The sequence below is a fragment of the Andrena cerasifolii genome, chromosome 9 (assembly GCF_050908995.1).
Source record: "Andrena cerasifolii isolate SP2316 chromosome 9, iyAndCera1_principal, whole genome shotgun sequence".
NCBI lineage: Eukaryota > Metazoa > Arthropoda > Insecta > Hymenoptera > Andrenidae > Andrena > Andrena cerasifolii.
In genome coordinates this window covers 170,624-190,791 of record NC_135126.1, presented here as the reverse complement: position 1 = coordinate 190,791, position 20,168 = coordinate 170,624, and the positions used below count along the sequence as shown (strand labels likewise).

The 20,168-nt window shown below is 38.7% G+C and overlaps 1 protein-coding gene across 1 annotated transcript; it reads left to right on the top strand.

Moving 5' to 3' along the window:
• Nucleotides 1-1,135: 1,135 nt before the first annotated feature.
• Ints2 (integrator complex subunit 2) lies at nt 1,136-15,033 on the top strand. Its single transcript, XM_076819483.1, has 5 exons — nt 1,136-1,708; nt 1,802-3,891; nt 13,804-14,008; nt 14,103-14,409; nt 14,524-15,033. The coding sequence occupies exons 1-5, from the start codon at nt 1,425-1,427 to the stop codon at nt 14,974-14,976; spliced, it is 3,339 nt and encodes a 1,112-aa protein (XP_076675598.1). The 5' UTR covers nt 1,136-1,424; the 3' UTR covers nt 14,977-15,033.
• Nucleotides 15,034-20,168: the final 5,135 nt, after the last annotated feature.

Sequence of the window (20,168 nt, the reverse complement as noted above, 5' to 3'; positions counted from 1 at the left end):
AAGCTAATCCGACGTGCCTGTATCTGACCTCTGCATTTTCCCCTCCAAGCCTACCGTTCCCCTCGCCGACAGTCCCAGCTTCGGCTCCGTCTATATATGTCTATGGTACATACATAGGGATGGAGTGCAAAATCACTAACAGTGATTTATCACAGTGATCGCAGAATCCCGATCACGGTCGTGAATGAAGTTAAATCACGACCGCGATCGTGATTTTTTTAATTTGAGTGAATTGTTTACTGTGATCGTAATTCTTGATCTTGATTGAATTATTTTTCATAAAATACTTCAATATAGCTTGTGTTACAGTCAAAGCAAAGAGGAGATATAATAAGAGGCGTCACTCGACAAGGACAGACATAAACTAGGAAAATCACTAGACAACCAATTTAAATGCCCATTCGGCAATGATCGGTAAACCACACTAAACTTCGGCAATAATCAGCAAATTGCGGTAAGGTACATTTAGTCGATTTTAATACCCCGCTCGAATAGACAACCAATTTAAATGCCAAGGTCAAGTAAGGACTTCAAAGGTTCCGCCCGGAGTGACGCCTCTTATTATATCTCTTCTTTGGTCAAAGCGTGCTAATTCAGCGAATATATACTTAGTATATACACTGAGCGTGAAAACGTCTTCCTTCGGAAATTTGGCAACGTTGCATATCACTAGAACCGCTGATTTATACCTAGTTACATGCAGCGTTGCCAAATTTCCGAAGGGAAGCCGATCCTGGCGCCTTGTGTACATTCAGAAATAGTCAATGTGTGCACGCAATGATTTGATTGGCTAAAGTATTCACATAAACATTGTACTTTTTAACTAAAGTGAAGAAATATTCGTTAATTTAAATAGATCAATAACGATTACATTGGTTCAAAATATACAACTGAGATTCTATAAGCACAGTGAGGACTTGAGAATGTTTCAAGAGAAATTAGAAATTGGGGTTATGTGGCGCGTGCAAAGAGCAGTTATGCTTTCCACCAATCAAATCACGAAAATCGCGAATCACTGTTCTGCCTGCACCAATCAGATCACGAAAATCGCGAATCACTGTTCTGTCTGCACCAATCAGAAGCGATCACGAAAATCACGGATCACTGTGAAAAATCGCCGTGATTGGGAATGAACGTGATCGAATCACTCGTGTTTCACAAATCACGGTTCTAGCCAACACTAGTTACGAGCAGTTGTGAGACTTGTATCAACTTATATTTACTTGTATTTTCATTCCGTAATGTCATTAGAGAGTTATTTAGTTTATGAATATAGAACATATTTATAAAGGTTTTTGTTTACAGAAAATATACAATCAGGTTTAGATTAACGATTCATAATTCAGATCTTATGGTGTTTAGAAGTGGTACATTTTCTTTATATTTGAATGATTTCTAACAGGCGTTAATAATAATTGATTGTGATGCAAACAAGTACATATATAATACCGCGAGTTTTTACCGCAATACAAAATGTAGACATACAGGAATTATCGATGTGTTCCCACAAAGAAATTCGACCAATTTTACCGTGTTTAGTTCGAATGAGTCTGATATCTCCTTTAGACATAACTAAAGAATGCGTGGAAGAAAGAAAACAGGTTTTGACAATTTTATCTGGAATTGAATCAGTAAACTCAATAATTGCATTGCTTTCAATTGATTTTCACGCATTGGAAACTGATGTTCGAAAAGAACAACAATTAAGGTTAGGCTTATATTTTAATAAATATAAGTATAAATATAAATAATTTTAAACTGTTTCCAATTACATAAATTTACAAGAGTTTCTGTTTCTTAGGCAAAAGTTGGGCAGTTTACAACGAGATAGTGTACTTGCTCAATCGTTGCAAAGTGGTCTTGCCTTGGAATTTGAACGCAGTGAGTCAACTAGAAGAATAAGGCTAGTCTTAAGTGAATTATTATATATAGCCTCCCAAGTACAGGAATTACAGAAAAATCAAGAATTTCAAATCAAACAATCTGATTTATTTGATAATGCTGTATACATGGAAGAAATTAGTTACGTCATCTCCATTGCTCTCGCAGAGTTACCAACATTGCTATCGGTATTAGATATCGCCGAGACTTTATTACATGTTAAACATGGCCCAGAAATAATTTGCTGGATAGTTGCTAATGTTCCTGACAGTTTCTTTGAAGTATGTACGTATTTAATAGCCAATGGAGAAAGACAAGAAGAATCAACATTAGGCAGAGTTAGAACAATGGCTTTGACAATGCTGTGCCAAATGAATCCAAGTCAAGCATTGGCAGTAAGAGCCAAGTGTGTAGAACTTTGTAGAATGCCAGCCTTGGCGATTATATTAAGTCTGGAACATGAAAGCATGAATAATGCACTATCAGAAAGTGATATTGTTGCTTTTGTATCAGGATTATTGCTTGGCAGTGACCAGCAAGTAAGAACATGGATTGCACTGTTTATTAGAAATGGTCAGAAACGTAAATGGGAATCTCATACGGCACTGCAATCTTTAAGAGACGAACTACTTAAACGACTGCAAGCAATTACATCTCAGAATGCAGGTCAATTAGCAGAGAGTCAAGTTGTTCAAGCTAGTGCATTATTGCGCCTGTATTGTGCATTGAGAGGCATTGGAGGTATTAAATTTCAGGATGACGAAGTAGCAATGATTGTTCAGTTGCTAACATCTCATCCTCCTCCGTCACCAGCTGGTGTAAGATTTGTTTCTTTAGGCCTTTGTATGCTGATTGCATGCTCTTCGTTAATAGGGCATCATAATCTTGAAAAACGAAGTATAGAATGGGTGCAGTGGCTTGTTCGTGAAGAAGCTTATTTTGAAAGCGCTAGTGGCGTGACAGCAAGTTTCGGTGAAATGTTACTTCTAATGGCTATACATTTTCATAGCAATCAGCTATCAGCTATATGTGAACTTGTATGCGCAACTTTGGGGATGAAAATACCAATTAGACCAAACAATTTAACTAGAATGAAGCAAATCTTTATGCAGGAGATATTTACTGAACAAGTTGTCACCTCTCATGCCGTCAAGGTACCAGTCACAGCCAATTTAAATGCGAACATTCCAGGCTTTTTACCTGTACACTGTATTCATCAATTGTTGAAGTCACGAGCGTTTGCAAAGCATCGAGTACCGATCAAAAATTGGATTTATAAACAAATTTGTAACAGTGTTCCACCGTTGCATCCAGTTCTCCCTGCTTTGGTGGAAGTGTATGTCAATTCGATTTTAGTAACAAACAATAAAATATCAGAACACACAAATAAACCAATTACTGAAGATGAAATCAGGAGAGTATTTCAGAATAATGTTTTTGCTGCTAATTTCGGGGTTAAGAAAAGTGTTATTAACATTCCTCAATGTGAAACAGACAATATCGATATTGATATTCCAAAACCTTCTCTCACATCGCAACTATTATTACTTTATTACTTACTATTGTATGAAGATGTCAGATTATCCAATATGCACACTTTCATATCTCAGGATAAAAAAGTTAAATCCTATTCGACTGAATTCCTGTCAGAGTTGCCAATAAAATATCTGCTCCAGTTAGTTCAAAGAGATCAAATGAATTATGCTGGTTTGTTCTCCCCTCTTCTCAGACTATTGGCAACACATTTCCCTCATCTATCATTAGTGGATGATTGGCTTGATAATGAAATGATTAACATAGATTCTACAGCTACAAATTATGAGGATGTTAAAATTACTGACATCATGATAATTGAGACATTTACACATATTCAAACATGTCCATCAAGAACGGGAAGACTTTTAAGACAATTGATGTCAATGAAACCAAGTGATATTTGGCCTCATGCTGAAGTCATAATATATTATTTCAAAGCAACGTTAAGTTCAAGAGTTCCTAGATATATTCAAGGTAATGTTTTACTTCAGTATCTTTTGTAATCATATGTTAAAAGTGTTCTATTATAATTGTATTTATAAAATACTAAGAACAAGTTTATTCAAGTTCAATGAAGAGCATTCATTAAGCGTTATGTAAGGTGAATGTCCCAATTTCTGCTCATGTCCCCATTTCTGCTCATTTCGTATTTTTCTTATTGTTATAAGCGTTTGTACTATAGTTACAACAAAATAGTTCTAAATTATTTGAACATTTACACGAGTGTTGCACGAGCTTGGGGCTAATCAAAGTGCAGCATAAGCAACGAAAAACTTTTAAAATGAGAGTCTCATGATTTTTCGACCGTGTTTTAGCTGCTTGTGGTAATGAACAGGGTCACAATTGGTATTCGATAATTGGGCAGAAAATAGTTTTTGCAGTAAAAGTTCTTATTTAATAACAAAAACAGATACCGTATTGTGCTCTGGATGTAGATTTTTTTTACTATTTTTCATTATTTTAAGTAGAAAACAGGTTTTTAGATTTAGGGTCAAGTGAATCACCGTCGTGTTCGCATTTCTACTCACCAAAATTATAGCAACATAGCCTCACAATTCAACTATATACAGTGAACCGCATTAATATTCGAAGACAGGAGTACTTGGAAATTTATTGTTGTGTATCTGTAGCAATTCTGGAAATAAGGGATTCGTTGCTTTTTTATGATTTAGTACACTTATTCTAGTTGCTAAAAACGAAAGATATTTTTATTTAATTTATACACTTTTCTTATTAATCAATGGTAAACGAAATAATGCCACATTTTGACGTCGCAAAAATATTCGGATACTCTGCAAAGCATAATGCTTTTATGTAAAATATACATATACGTTAACCAAATTACACCAATTTTAATATTTTTTTGGATGCCCCTTTCATTTAAGTGTATGGTTTAAACGTTTGGGCAGACTAAAAATAATTTTATTTAACCATTCTAACGGAATACGTGACCATTCTTCAGTTAATTGTAAGTAATTTTAATTCGTCTTTCGACTATATGGGTGTTATTCTGATTCGATGATTTAAGTAATCCCATAAATTTTTGATCGGATTTAAATCTGGTGACTGTAGACGAGGGTGCAATACCTTTGGACAATTATACAACAAATATTCATGAAGTATACGTGATTTGTGTTTGGGGTCATTATCCTGATAAAATTTCAAACTGTTACGAATGTTCATATTAATAGCACTATTAAGTAAATTTTGTTTTAGAATACATAAATATCTACTTTTATCTGTAATTCCATCAATGAAAATAAATTCGTCCATTCAAGTAGTCGAAATACAACCCCAAACCATCACACTTCTTCCACCGTGTTTCACTGTGCCGTGTTGGTCTGAGATTTTTAGTGTATAGCTGCATTGGCTTTACGCCTTATCAGTTTTCGGCCATCAAACCCAAAAGTATTGAATTTACTCTCATCTGCAAAAAACTAGTTTTCCACCACGTTTCTTCTTTAGAAATGTATTCTTTGGCGAAGAGTAATCTTTTCTTTCGATTCACATTGTTAATGTATGGCTTCTTTCGGGGAACTGTACCGTTCTGTCCACTTTCATTGAGCATTCGACGAACTGTGCCAGAATGAACTTTCTTTCCAGCCTCTTCAAACAATTCTGCTGCAAACCTTGGTGCACTTAATTTAGGTTCTTTACTCACTTTTCTAATAATATTACGTATGTCACGAATATCGAGTAACTTTGGACGACCTGTTTGAGCAACAGATTCAATCCTGCCCTCATGATTATATTTCCGTATAATGTCTGCTACAGTACTCTTACTCAAATTTAGTAATGTACTGATTTTTCTTATTCGCGATTATAAATAACGAGTTTGCGTGTATCGATCGGCGTATTTTTACCTTTACGTACCATTTTCACAAAAAATACGTGCGATATGAATGAGTGTTGAAATGAAACTGAGTCTACAAGGTAGTGCTTACATGTTGTGTTTAAAAATATTGCCAACGTGCAACTTAACTGACTTAACAGGACGACCAAACTGCGAAGCATACGTGATGTCCGAATATTTTTGCGATGTCAAAATTAGGCATTATTTCGTTTACCATTGATTAACAAGAAAAATGTATAAATTAAATAAAAAAATCTTACGTTTTTAGCAACTAGAATAAGTGTACTAAATCATAAAAAAAAACACGAATCTCTTATTTCCAGAATTACTACAGATACACAGCAGTATATTTCCAAGTACCACTGTATCTGAATTTTAATGCGGCTCACTGTATGCTATAACCTCTATTTCTATTCAAAGGCATTTCATTTTTTGTTTATCATTATTTTATGCTTTACTGTTGTGTTATAAAACATCTCCATAAAATATGTAACTTATTTTAACCTGTAAAGGCAACATATTATGTGAGCAGAAATTGGTACAAATGGTGAGTATAAATACGTACATCGCTATTTTTCGTGAGCAGAAATACGGACATTTAAAGCATTATATTTAATTACAAATTACTAGTAGCTAAACATCTTGAAATACCTTTCTTAAATAGTTTTCGACTGGTTGATTTATTATTAAAGAATTAATCAATTACTCTGCAAATTTTGATCATAAACAAATTTTTTACACCTTTCTGACGAGTAACCCCTGAAATGAGCAGAAATTGGGACATTCACCTTATTACATGTATACTTAGTCTCAAGAACTTTCTCAGGCTGTATTTCTAAACGAGGGCTCCCAAGCGTAGGGGCCCCTCACGCGAATGCTTCCCCTTCCAATCTTCCTCTGGCGCAGCGTGCCTCCCGTTGTCAAGGAGACCGCGCGACGCTCCGAAGGCTGCCATGACGGGCTAGCCGGGCTAGCGTCTTCGCGGTCAGCGTCGCGCGGTATCTCTGACAACGCGGACGAGAGTGGGAGAACTCCAAGCTTCCGCGGGAGCGAACTTGGAGAGCCCTGTACTAAACCCATTTCTTATAAATTTGTAATTGGTACTATACAAATTTCTTTAAAACTTATGCATTTAATACCTAAAGGTATTATAGTTTAGTCAATCATATGTTAACAATCTTTTATTCCGGTCAGGTTCAGATCTGTCATTTTGCATCGTTGTTTAGAGCATATTTTGTCATAAAAGCATGTTTTTTTTACTATAATTGAGGTGGAAAATTTATTGTACCCAATCAATTTAACGACAGATATTTTCTCACCATTCTTCGAAGCAAAATGGACAGTGTTAGGAACTGTGCGAACCCCAACTGGCACTCGATTCGTTTTTTTTCACGAGCTTCTACATATCTCCGGTATCCTACCTAACTCAAACGACTTCGCAGTACAAATGGTCTGCACGCATACTATCATGGGGAATAAAGTTCGATAAAATCATAATGGAAATAAACATTTTGAATTGCGAATAAAAGATAAAACAAAATTGATTCGTAATTCGAGGCTCGAATAATCAAAGTTATCTTTATTCAACGAGCAACGAAAGGAGTTTCTTCCGTTCCGTCGAGTAAAAATTTCATCCGTATCTGCATCTTAGTTAGTGACATTCGTGTATAACTTTTAAACTATAAAAGATATTGGAATGAAATTGCGCCAAAAAACAGAAAAAATTACCCCTTCTAATGATTTATAATTGAATATATTATTATTGTACGTTTATTTAATGTTTATTTTTTCAATTTTTTTAACTTAATTGTTATACAAAAATTTGAAAACTGTTTATTTAGTAGTTTATTTAATGCTCTTTAAGTGATTTAAATCGCTAGTTGGGAAACTTTTCGTTTCCGAGTTATATGGAAAAGTCAAATACACTCCTCACATTAATTAAAGGATCACCTCTAGGAGCCCGAAAAATATGGGCAAGTTCACATGGTCATAACTCCAGTAAAAACAGTCGTATCGATATTGTGAAAAATATGGTTTGAAAGCGCGGAACCTCTACTTTCAGCCACTTTTTTCAAATTTTAGATGCATTGCTTTTCGGCAAAGTTATAGCATTATAAAGAGCACTTGGTCAATTTTAAAAAATTTTCTTCAACTTTGCGATGTTCCACAGGGAGTATGAATTTTTTTACACAAATTCCATTTACACCAGTTGAAAGTTGTCGTAGCAAATTTCTTGTGCGATTTTTTTGTTGGCCGAGTTATTCAACTTTGAAGTAAAAACCGTTTTTTTTTACTTTAATTGCTTCTAGTAAGCGAACGAATCATCGTGGAACGTTCATAAAAAAAACAATAGAAAGATCAGTCTTTTCTCTTTAAGACGCATCTTCGACTTTTTCGATTCGGTTAAATTTTCGGTCTCTGATGTCCGTTCCAAATTATTTTCTCTTCATCTCGCTGTATCTTCGCGACGGATGATCGGAACATCAACGTCTTAAGCTCATTTTAAAGCGGAGAGTCTGTCGATTCATTTGAGTGCCACCGGAACCCGCTGCGATAATTTCTTACCTGTGGCCTTTAAGTTTGAATTTACCGTTTCGGAAAAAGAAGACTACAAAATATGTCACACTGTCAGTCGTCCCCGCGGAAGCGAGCGTTCTTGATCGTATCTCCACCCGTCGGCATAAGTGACGATAGCATCCGAAAGCGAGCCGAGTTACGCCGACGATGTGTGCACACACATATGACACATACCTCCACGCGATATGCCATCGGTTGGTGCCAATGCCAGCGGTACGGCATCCACGCGGCCGCTGAAGCCACCGCGTAGGTTTTTCCGAAACGGTAAATTCAAACTTAAAGGCCACAGGTAAGAAATTATCGCAGCGGGTTCCGGTGGCACTCAAATGAATCGACAGACTCTCCGCTTTAAAATGAGCTTAAGACGTTGATGTTCCGATCATCCGTCGCGAAGATACAGCGAGATGAAGAGAAAATAATTTGGAACGGACATCAGAGACCGAAAATTTAACCGAATCGAAAAAGTCGAAGATGCGTCTTAAAGAGAAAAGACTGATCTTTCTATTGTTTTTTTTATGAACGTTCCACGATGATTCGTTCGCTTACTAGAAGCAATTAAAGTAAAAAAAAACGGTTTTTACTTCAAAGTTGAATAACTCGGCCAACAAAAAAATCGCACAAGAAATTTGCTACGACAACTTTCAACTGGTGTAAATGGAATTTGTGTAAAAAAAATCATACTCCCTGTGGAACAACGCAAAGTTGAAAAAAATTTTTTAAAATTGACCAAGTGCTGTTTATAATGCTATAACTTTGCCGAAAAGCAATGCATCTAAAATTTGAAAAAAGTGGCTGAAAGTAGAGATTCCACGCTTTGAAACCATATTTTTCACAATATCGATACGACTGTTTTTACTGGAGTTATGACCATGTGAACTTGCCCATATTTTTCGGGCTCCTAGAGGTGATCCTTTAATTAATGTGAGGAGTGTAAAATTAGAAATTGTAACGAAAGCTACAGTTTAGTTACACATTATTATTCTTAATAATCGCTTATAGATTGAAGTAAGTTGTATACATGCCTAAAATTTCATCAAAATCGGTTAACTCTGAGCTACACTTAAAGATCGCAGAACAAGGTCGAAAATCGCTGATTTCGGGACTTTCACGATTTTCGACCTTTTGCTCGATAGCCCAACAGGCAACGGCTGGAGAGGGGGGCGAGGAGGGGTGTGCGTGTCAGTGCGGCGGGTGATGAGAAAGGAGAGAGGCGGATGAGAGAAAAATGACAAGTGAGACGAGAGCGAGACGGTACGGTAGAGCAGCGCTGTCCAGCGCAAGGTACGGGGACAACATTTTCTTACTCGGATACTTTCTGCAGGGGGGACACCTACAGGGAGTGGTGGTAATGTGAATGCGAAGCTAAGGTGACGTCACATGCTTGTCATGCCACCTGCGATGAATTGTGGTACTAATCGGTAATTGAAAAATATAAGGTCCTCTACTTCCCTGTTTCTAATAAATTGAATTGAAATATATGTAATACTAGCTTTACTACTCGGTTTCGTCCGAAATTTAGATTCTGATTTTGTAAAAAAAAAATTTTTTATTTTTTTGGGGGGGGGGGGGGTGACAATGATCACATTCATCTGGATTAGTCAGACATAATAAGCTGAGGCACTTTTCGTGATCCCAGAGTTTAATGTTCGAGAGTTTTTAGGCGACAGACAAACATACAAATGTATACAGGGTGTCTCTGAATTGAGGGACATCCCGGAACATGCAATATCCTGATGCAAAAAGAAATCGAAAAGTCCTTAACCGTTTTGGGGTCTGGGGTTTCGTTTTCGAGATATTAAAAAAAAAGCCCGAACAATCAGAGCACGAGTCTTCCGCTGGAGCTCTCGCGCTAGCGTGGCCGCGCGCCGGGCCGCGCTGCGGCTACGAACAAGCAAGGCGGCATGCATCGAAAGAAATTGCGTAGAATGACAATTGAAAAAGACGTAACGAAAAAATCTAACCTTTTGCCATGGTTTGTTTGGCATTTCAAGTGAATAATGAATAAAGGATAAATGGATGAAAATCATGTGTAACGTAAAAAGACGAATACACAGTTTTTTTTTTTTTTTTTAGAAGAATCGAAAATAATAATTATTTGGAGTGAGAGGATAAGGAACACGTAAATTTCCTTTTTTAATAACGTACAAACGAAAAGGTATGCAACAGGGAACGAACGAAAAGTGATCGTAGTTGGTTATTATGATAAAAATCCGTAGTTCAATAACGGCCAACACTGTTGTTGATAATGAATAAGTCCGTTTAAAAACTGCGAAGAAAAATTTACGTACGGAAATTTGGAGAATTTTCGCCGCAAATAAGCCATAGCCTGCGTTAAATTTAAAAAATAATAGTTGCCAATAATGTAACTAAAACTCACCCTTTCGGAAATTCACCTACAGCTTGAAAACCTGAGTCACTAGGTCACTGAACCGATCCTGGTCATCGACAGACGCGCCGAATGCACAGCTGATCTCAGGTACACGACACCATCCAAAGTTGAGGGTCCCAACGTCCGGGTTAATTTACCGAATATTCACTTCACTGTACGCCTACTAACACTGATCACTTAATTTATTTTTCATGGAACGTGTTGTTCTTACGTTATAAAAATTTGTGGAAATGAATGAGAACTTGGCTTTCGGAGCCGTGGGTATTCCTGCGCAAATTCTCACACTGCAGCACTTGCGTCCCCGTTGTTCGGGGGGTACACTCAGAACCTCGAGTAATACTCTTGAGCAGAGAACATTTCTGCGACGCGATTGCTTGCTGACTGAAAAGGTTTTTTTTCCAAGCGACTTCTTCTACCCCCAAATAGTTTCTCTCGTTCCATTATGAGTTGACCCCCACCAGCCCAAGAGGCATCAGGTAAAAAGAAGCCAGCACATTTTCGAAACACACGTGCTTCGCAGAAGTGCAACGAACGGACTATCGTGCACTTTTACAAAAGTCTGCGTTCCGTCCTTTTACTGCTAATGTACCCATTGCTTGGAGGTAGGCAGCAGACACCACGTGTTTGGTTCGAAAGGGTCCGAAGAGAAGAGAAACAGAAAGTCTTCGAGTTGCTATAAAGAAAAAATCCTGTTTCCCTTTTCCGATACCCTGAGTTCACGTCTGCTACGAGGCGGAACCAACTAAGCCATAAATTACCCGAAACTGTAGGAAACCGTTGTCTACCGTCGACTAGCGGGACAATACGGTCATAAACCGCGACCCTAGCGAAATGCTCTGGCCGATCAGCCTGATTAATTTTTGGCAACTACCAATTAAAGAGTATTACTCAACATCAATGCGGCTCGCGAAGAGAGCCTGCTTCGTCGAAGGTCTACTCAATTCAAATTGATACCGTAGAAACATTGCGACAACGGATAATCGCGGCATTTGAAGCTGTTAAAGAACAAGGGGTGTTAGAGAATGTTCGCAATTCCTCCATCAGAAGGCTCCAAAACTGCATAGAGACAGAGGGAGACCTGTTTGAACATTTATTAATTTTACAAATTTTCATTACATAATTTTCATTTTCGAGTATAGTTGATCACACGCATACGTACTGCCAAATAAGCTTATTATTTGCCTGGAGTGGGTAGCTACCAATGGAAATTTATGGCCGGAAAGTACCGCTTATAAAACTCAATAAGATAACTCATTCTGAAATTTATTCCTTAATTCTGTGTCGTTTTATAAAACGACTATCTCCATTTGAAATTCTTCAGGAATTCTTTTAGCTTTAGCATTTATATTAAAGGGTGATGAAGAAATATCAAAACTTGTTTGATTTTCGCGGAAGTTGTTGAATCGCAAACTGAAATCTTTTTGTAAACTCTGTATCTCCTCCGCATATTTCTTCGTTTGAGATGGATTTTCTTTTTTCAGTACGTATGCGGGTGAGCAACTATTCTCGAGAATAAAAATTTAAAAAAATGATCGTCGTAATCGACTCGATGGCGAACGATTAAACAATTGTATTAGAAACTTAAAAGGGCATTAAATAAAGTACCAAATAAACAGTTTTCAATTTTTTATCATAATTAAGTTAACAGAAATGAAAAAATTAAATAAACGTAAAAAATATAAAAGTCACGTCAGGGATAATTTTATCCTATTTTTTAGCGCAAAATTCTTACAATTAGTGCTGGCGTGACTTTTTAATACACATGAAGCCGCTGTTAAACGTTTGCAGCACACTGTATATTTTGCTTTGTATGGATCCTCAGTTTCTTCAAGCCACGAGTGAAACTGGCTCATTCAAGCAACTTTGGCAAAATGGTTGTGTACCTTCTTTGCAGAGGGGCAAATGAAGCTGTCAGCACTGCCTATTCATAAAATACTAATTACTATTAATAAACTATTAAAAACAATTTCAATAAAATAATCATTGAAAAAGAAAGTTAAATTAAAGATATATATTACTTGAATCTGTTTCTGCATCCGAACTTCTAATAGCTGCATCGGTGGGTTCAGCAGCACTGGTATCGGGGCTTGTAATAGTTGCATCGCTGGGTCCAGCAACACTGGTATCTATATTTGTATAAAATATCCATTATTAGTATATTTTTAATATCAGAACAATACACACTGTTGCGAGCACCAGGTATAGGCCTATTCATGACCTGCTGGTACTCACATTTGAAGAGAGAACACGGTAAATACTTTCAATATTAAAAGAATTGAAAATAATAAATATTAAAAGAAGGAAGGTATGAACATAATGTTCCTTGTTGAAAAAGATATTTTAATTTTTCAAGAAATGAAGATTTTTAAAATTATACTGATGGAAAAGTATTCAATATTTCTCTTACCTGATTCTTTGCTCATACTGGAACTTTAATGAAACACTGTGGAACTATAAAAAACGGCACAATTCACAACTGTGCCGCGTAGCGTCTAGAAAAGTACTGTACAGTACTGTACCATTTGATTTGAAAGTGTGGCGTCACGGCGTGCGTAATGGCGTCACTCGCTTTGTTAGTCGCTCAGCTTCGCGTTCACATCACTTGGCTTGGCTTGACGTAGGCAGCGATGCGTCAGTGACGTCACGGTGTCATCACGCACATATTACCACCATTCCCTGTAGGTATTCCCCCTCCAGAAAGTATCCGAGTAAAATAATGTTGCCCCCGTAACCAGGTCCAGCGTAGGAACCCTTTACGCGCCTGCTTCCCTTTCCAATCTTCTTTTCCGCAGCGCGCCTTCCGTTGTCAAGGAGACACTGCGAAAGCTCCCATGACGGGCTAGCCAGGCTAGCGATTGGTCTGTCATAGTCCCTGACAACGCGGACGAGAGTGGGAAAACCCCGAGCTTACGCGTAAGCGAAAGAGAGATAAAGTGGAAAAGAGAGCAGGAGGGTCGTAAGGCGGAGCAGAAGTCTGCCTATGTACCCCGTTAAGGAAATATTAAACTTATACTATTACTACATTGCTTCAATTTTAATAACTGAAAATATTATTTTCATTTTGCAGAATTGTACAAACAAGTATGGCTTAGACTGAATACAGTTCTACCAAGATGTTTGTGGGTTTTATCAATAAATGCCCTATTAATAGAAAATTCTGTCGTAAAAAATGTTTTCTTGACACAAGAAAATATTGTATTAGATCCATTACAAGTTTTGAGATGTGATACGAGAGTTTTTAGGTGCGCTCCAATTTTATCTGTGATTTTAAGGTAAACTTTTATAAATTTACAACGTGTGCAATTATCGCCAATACAAGGTTCGTGAATTTATCGCTAATATATTGTTTGTATTCAATATTTTTAGAATTTTGCAGGCTGCATTAGCAGCTTCCCGGTGTCAGTTAGCTAGGCACATACAAGACAAACCATTAACAGAAAAAGTTGGACAACTATCAAGTGAAACAGAAAGAGAAGATTTGAGAATAGCTTTAGTAGCAGGTCAAGAGAGTGCAGCCGTTCAAATATTATTAGAAGTATGCTTAGAAACTGAAGAAGACAGAGAAACTCCAGGACAAATGTGGTCACTAAGAGAAATTCAGAGTATTATCTGTTCATATTTGCATCAAGTGTTCATAGCAGATCCATCTTTAGCTAAACTGGTCCATTTTCAAGTATGTTTATTACATGTTAATTACTATAATAATAATAAGTTTTATTTATAAATTTGTATTTATATATTTAAATTTGTATGAATAGTTTATAACACATATTATTTTCATGTGCAGGGATATCCGCGGGAATTGTTGCCTATTACAGTTACTGGAATTCCATCTATGCACATTTGTCTTGACTGGATACCTGAATTATTGTCTCAACCGGAACCGGAAAAGCAAATATTTGCTGTAGATTTGGCTTCACATCTTGCAATTCAATATGCTTTACCAAAGGCTTTAAGTGTTTCACGTTTAGCAATTAATACTTTGATAACTCTTTTAGGAGTACTGTCTGCTAAAGATCGAGTAATTTTGTTTATGCCTGTTCTACCAGCGTTGGCGCGTATATGTTTAGCTTTTCCACCTTTAGCTGATGATACAACAGGCTTACTGTTACAGCTTGGTAGAGTTAATTCGGCTCAAGCGGCATTAGGAGACAAAGCTGCAAATATTTTATGTCAAGAAGTAACTCAAACCTTTTGTATGTTGTTACAAAATGCTATATTACAATCGCAAGTATACTGAAAATGTATCCTCATTCTTTTTTGCATTCGCAATAAACTTGATGTTTTATTCATTATAGGAATATTGAACCCTATTTAGATGACAATTACCTGTACTGAATTCCATCTACGAGTAGACTCGTTCCGCGCACGAATATACTGTTGATTGGTAGGCAACCAGCACGGAAATTGCTATGACCAATCTCACGTGTGTCAGATTCGTGGAAGCTGCGCAGATCGGTCGCATATCGGTAGGGGTGTACGTCTACTCTTAGGTGGAATTCTATATAAATACGTGATTGTTACGAGCCGAGGCTGAGGGCAATGAGAGTGGCGGCTGCGAGGCCGAGGATTGAATTTGTTTTTTAGAGTTTGTTAGTAGCGGACGAACCGCGGTCTGGTATCCCCAGGAGCCGTTATAAGGAGGTTGGATGTCGTGGACGAACCGGGGTCTGGTATCCCCGGGAGCCACTAGGAAGATAAAGTTTCACGGACGAACCGGGGTCTGGTATCCCCGGGAGCCGCTAGGAAGGTGGATATCGTGGACGAACCGGGGTCTGGTATCCCCGGGAGCCACTAGGAATGTTAGTTTAGCCTCGTAACTTTATAATGTGATACCCCTTGAGCGGTAAAGAGGTATCTTTGTGGGTTGGTCTCAAAGAGGAAATTCGGATGGTGATTGAAGAGAACACTGAATTTATAATTACTAATTATATTCTGTAAGTTCAGTCTTTACAAATGTTTACGTGTTATTGTCGCGGTACCTAGGTCCACCTCTCGGTTTAAACGCACTGAGAAATGCGGGGGTCTCAAAGAGCTTAATAATTACAACACCTATTAGCGACTCTACGTACTGTATGGTTTAAGTTGAAATAATACTCGATCTCGCAAACCTCTTTCGTCTACGCGTACTAGACTGGAAATGAGCCCCCGAGCATTGATTCGTGGCCCTTTTTATATCGTGAAATTCGGCTAAAAAGTAGTGGGGATATGAATACCTTCTTTGAATATTAGGTTTTCCGGGAAAACTCGGTTGCATCCCTGCAGGAAACTGTGACCCCGCCGGGTCACGCGTATTCCGGGCACCCGAAAGGTTTTAAGAGTTCAAAGATAGGGCTGCGTACGTAACACCTCCCCCTTTAGAATAAACATCGTTTATTACGATGCTTTTCCACCTTTTGGTGTCGGAAATGCACGCGACCAAACGATATGTATACTACTCACGTGCAATGGTGTGTTGGAACCAAGTTTTCCGCGGCCTTTTGCGATGTGTGTGTGTGTGTGTGTGTGTGGTAATTTAGTGTATTGTGGGGCGATGTCGTAGGTGATGGGTTGCCTCAGTCTTCGCTCTTTGGGAAGATGTCTTCTTCTGCTGTGTTTAGCTTCCATGAGTCACCGGGCGTCCAGTCCCTTATGTTTTTGTCCGTCAAGTGGGCCAGGATCAGGCCATTCTCCCAATAGTATGGGACTTTTGGCTGACTGCTTCTGTTGGTTCCCTCTGCTGCCTTGTTCGTGATGTCCTCCTCCGTCGCCTGGCACTCATGGTCCGTGCCCCAAGTACTCTTTGTTTGGGTGCCCCTTGCTCGAGCCACCTCTCCTAGGCCCGGAACAAATTTTCCGGTTGGAAAGATCACTTTCCCGACTCGGGTTTCTTTGAGCCAGGCGCCTTGCTCCCCCGTTTGCACGGAGATGGTGCGCGTACCTTCCTCGATTTCGGTTTGGTTACTTTTGTCGAGACACATTTTGATGTTCACCCGTTGAGCGTTGCAGTGAAACTCTGAGGTTTTCCGGGGAAACTAAGCCCTTTTATTTGAAAAAAAAAACGGTCTATTTCTATGGTATTAGCCTATCTTAACTATTATTGCATTTTTCCTTCTTTATATGACAGTCAGGACAGGTTTGGGGATGAGAGGCCTTCGCGGGACCGTGATAGGTGTTGACGGTTTAGTATCCTTCATTTCAAGGGTCTCCACCGGCTCCTGCGAGATAACGCCGTCTTCAGTTACACTGGCTGCATTCATTGGTCCCTTTATGCACATCGATTTCAATTTGAGGGCTCCCAATACTGCACCGGCCACCATAAACAATGTCATCACGCTTCCCCCGGTGTAGACTCCTGTGTTTAAATGGGTTTCGAAAGTGCTGCGTGCCTTTAGTTGTTGTGCTTGGTGCTCGATGTTCCTCAGAGAGATGGCCGCTTCCGTCCTGCTCCATTCTTTTCCTTCTTGATTTTTGGTGTTTACATGAGTTAGTTCCTCCAGGATGTTTAGATGAGGTTCGCCAAGCTCCGGTGAAAGTTGCGTTAGGTTTATTGAGATTTCCGGTGCGTATAGGTGTTCCTCAGTAGTGGATAAGGTGTTCAATGCTTGTACCTGCGTGGAATCTGTGCTCGCTGCACACCCGGGTTTGATGCGAATTATTCCGGCATTGTGAATATAATCCGTGCCTACTGATCGTCCCTTGCAAAAAAACCGAATCCGTTTTTCCGCCTTAGTGTAATACAGCCAGGCTTGCTTGGATTCTAGTGGTTCCCAGATCTCACCAACAAGTAGTGATACCTGAATGTCGCACTTTTTCCAGGTATCCTGGTTCGGTTTGCGAAGTAGCTCCACCTCACAAATTGGTTGGGCTTCTGTCTCATCTGGCAGATGACTTGTCTGTGGTGATGGAAACAGTTTCGTATAAATTGTAGATTTGGTGTGGCATAAGTATGTTCATCCGTTGAGATTGCCACATACGGGGCAGGAGCTTTCATATAAAGTGTTAGTTCTTTCGATCCATACGATTGTGTTGATGGGTTTGAATGAACTCTGTACAGGTTGAAAAATTCAGAATCTAGCAGCGGAACCGTCAGCTGGAATAACGCTCTACCCTCAGTACATACGATTTTGAGTTCGGTGATACCGTTAATTTGTTCAGAGAGTAGTTCAGCACGGGTCAATGGAAACTTATAAGTGGTAGTATTCTTGATCTTCTGAGTGGCGGTCCACAGTTGTTCGGGTGACCAAATGGCGGGATGTAATATTCATTGTTTTGCAAATAAAATCCAGTTTCGTATGAAACCTTCCAGTCTCGTCCTCCGAATAGCATTTTGAGTTTTTTGTATCGTCTCGATTATTGTAGTGGATTTTTGAAGCAAAACATCGACCTGTGCGGAGATATTCTGAATTCGTGAATTAAAATTGTCAAACTCAGAACGTACAATATGGGTTTGGTTTATTATCATTTCGGTCGTATCCCTTTGTTGGGAGTATAACCGATCAAGTGCTTGATTTTAATGAATTTCGTCATCTTCCGATAAAGTGCCGAATAGGACTTTGCTGATTGTGCCGATGAAGGATAAGGGTGCGCCCCTTGTAACACGAGTTCCTCTGGACAGCTTACGTTGGCCCCTTCCTAAGGTTGCTTCTAGCATGTCGCTGTATCTGCGGCTGTTTTCTAGTTTTTTAATTATGGCTGGGCCGAGCTCGTCTGCGGGGCACCCTTCGAGTCCTCCTTTAATACAGATGTCTTTACCACACTTTATGTGCTCTTCGACAGCTGGTCTCTTCTTTAAATAATCTGTTATCTCCAAGGAGGTGACTAATTTCCATTGCGTACGGTAAAATCTCAGGGGTTGTAGTTTTTCGAAATACAACCCAGTGTTATATTTCAATGGAGTGATGGTGTAATCGTCCCCAGTCTTCTCCCCGATGCCATAAGTAGCGGATAGAATGAAAATGAAAATCCAAAACATGTCGTTCCCGTCCGTTATCGCTCCTGCGAACAGAACGTGGTGTTATCCCGACTTTTGCCGTTTTAAGCCTATTGCCTCCTCTGGGTTGGTTTTCTTTCTTAATATTATTAGGTTAAAATATATATATATTTTTTTTCTTTTTTTTAAATTATCTCTAATATCTCTATTATTATTATTATTATTATTATTATTATTATTATTATTATTATTTATTTATTTATTTATTTATTTATTATTATTATTTTTTTTCTATCGACTCGGGTCTACCATCGCGTTATTACGTCGATGGTTTTTCCTGCTTCCACTTGTGTCCAGGTCTCGTGGTTCATTTCGAAATATTCCTCGATAAACTCCGAGCATTCTGTTGCGGGCCGGTAGACTGCGATTCTGCTGCCGCAAGCTTCGCAAGTGCAGTTTTTCCGTAATGACTGATTTACGCAAACAGAATGCCATCCTCCTTCAGTGAAGACTGCCTTTTCGTGTTGTTGCAATTTTCCCCAGCAATCTTCACAAATTCGACGACCCTCGGCTTCATAAATGTGGACAATCCGTGGTAGTACGCAAAACAACGTCGAGAGCTCCTTGTAGGTTTCTGGGTAATCCGTTGGTCTAACTCCATCCCAAGGTCCATAAAATTCTTCTCCCTCGTCTTCTTCGGATCGAAAAAGATTGTGTGGTACTGGCATAATGACTAGAAAGGAGTATGATGATTTTCATTCTGATTCTGAAGTATCGTCGGGTAGGAATGCATGCTTTAATTTATCTTGATGTTTAGTGATTAATTTGTGATTATCAGTACTCAGGACTACGTTATGTAAATCTGATACGTCAACTATTCTATATGATCCAATATAATGAGAATCGAATTTGCTTAGTCGAGGTTCTTTTATAACATAGGCGTACTCTCCTTCTTTGAATTGTTGCGGGCGTGCTCGTCTGTCGTAGTATCGCTTTGATCGTTCTTTTGCTCTGTTGAGGTGGTCTGCTGCTGTGTTGCGAATATTTGTCATCCGGGTGATTAGTTCCGTCAAATAACTCCCGTAGGTTTCCGTATCTTGATCCAGATCAAAAGCGCTGGGAAAACGATCCATTTTCCCAAATACCAACTCATGTGGTGTGAAGTTGGTGGCTTCGTGCACAGATGTATTATAGGAAAACATGGCAAATGGAATGAAGAGATCCCATTCTTCATGCGACTCCATGTAATGTTTTAAATATTCCGTAAGGACGATATGGCTTCTCTCCAAAGATCCGTTTGTTTGAGGCCTGTATCCGGAAGTGGTTACTTGTTTTATTTTGAATATTTCGGCGAGATGTGTCATTACCTTCCCCACAAAACTAGTTCCTTTATCGGTTAATATTGAACGAGGAGTTCCAAAAATTGAAATATAATGTCGTGCAAAGGCATCTGCAATTGTAGTGGCTCGAATATTTGGTATTGCAACTGCGATGCAATATTTCGTGAGGCTATCTTGCAT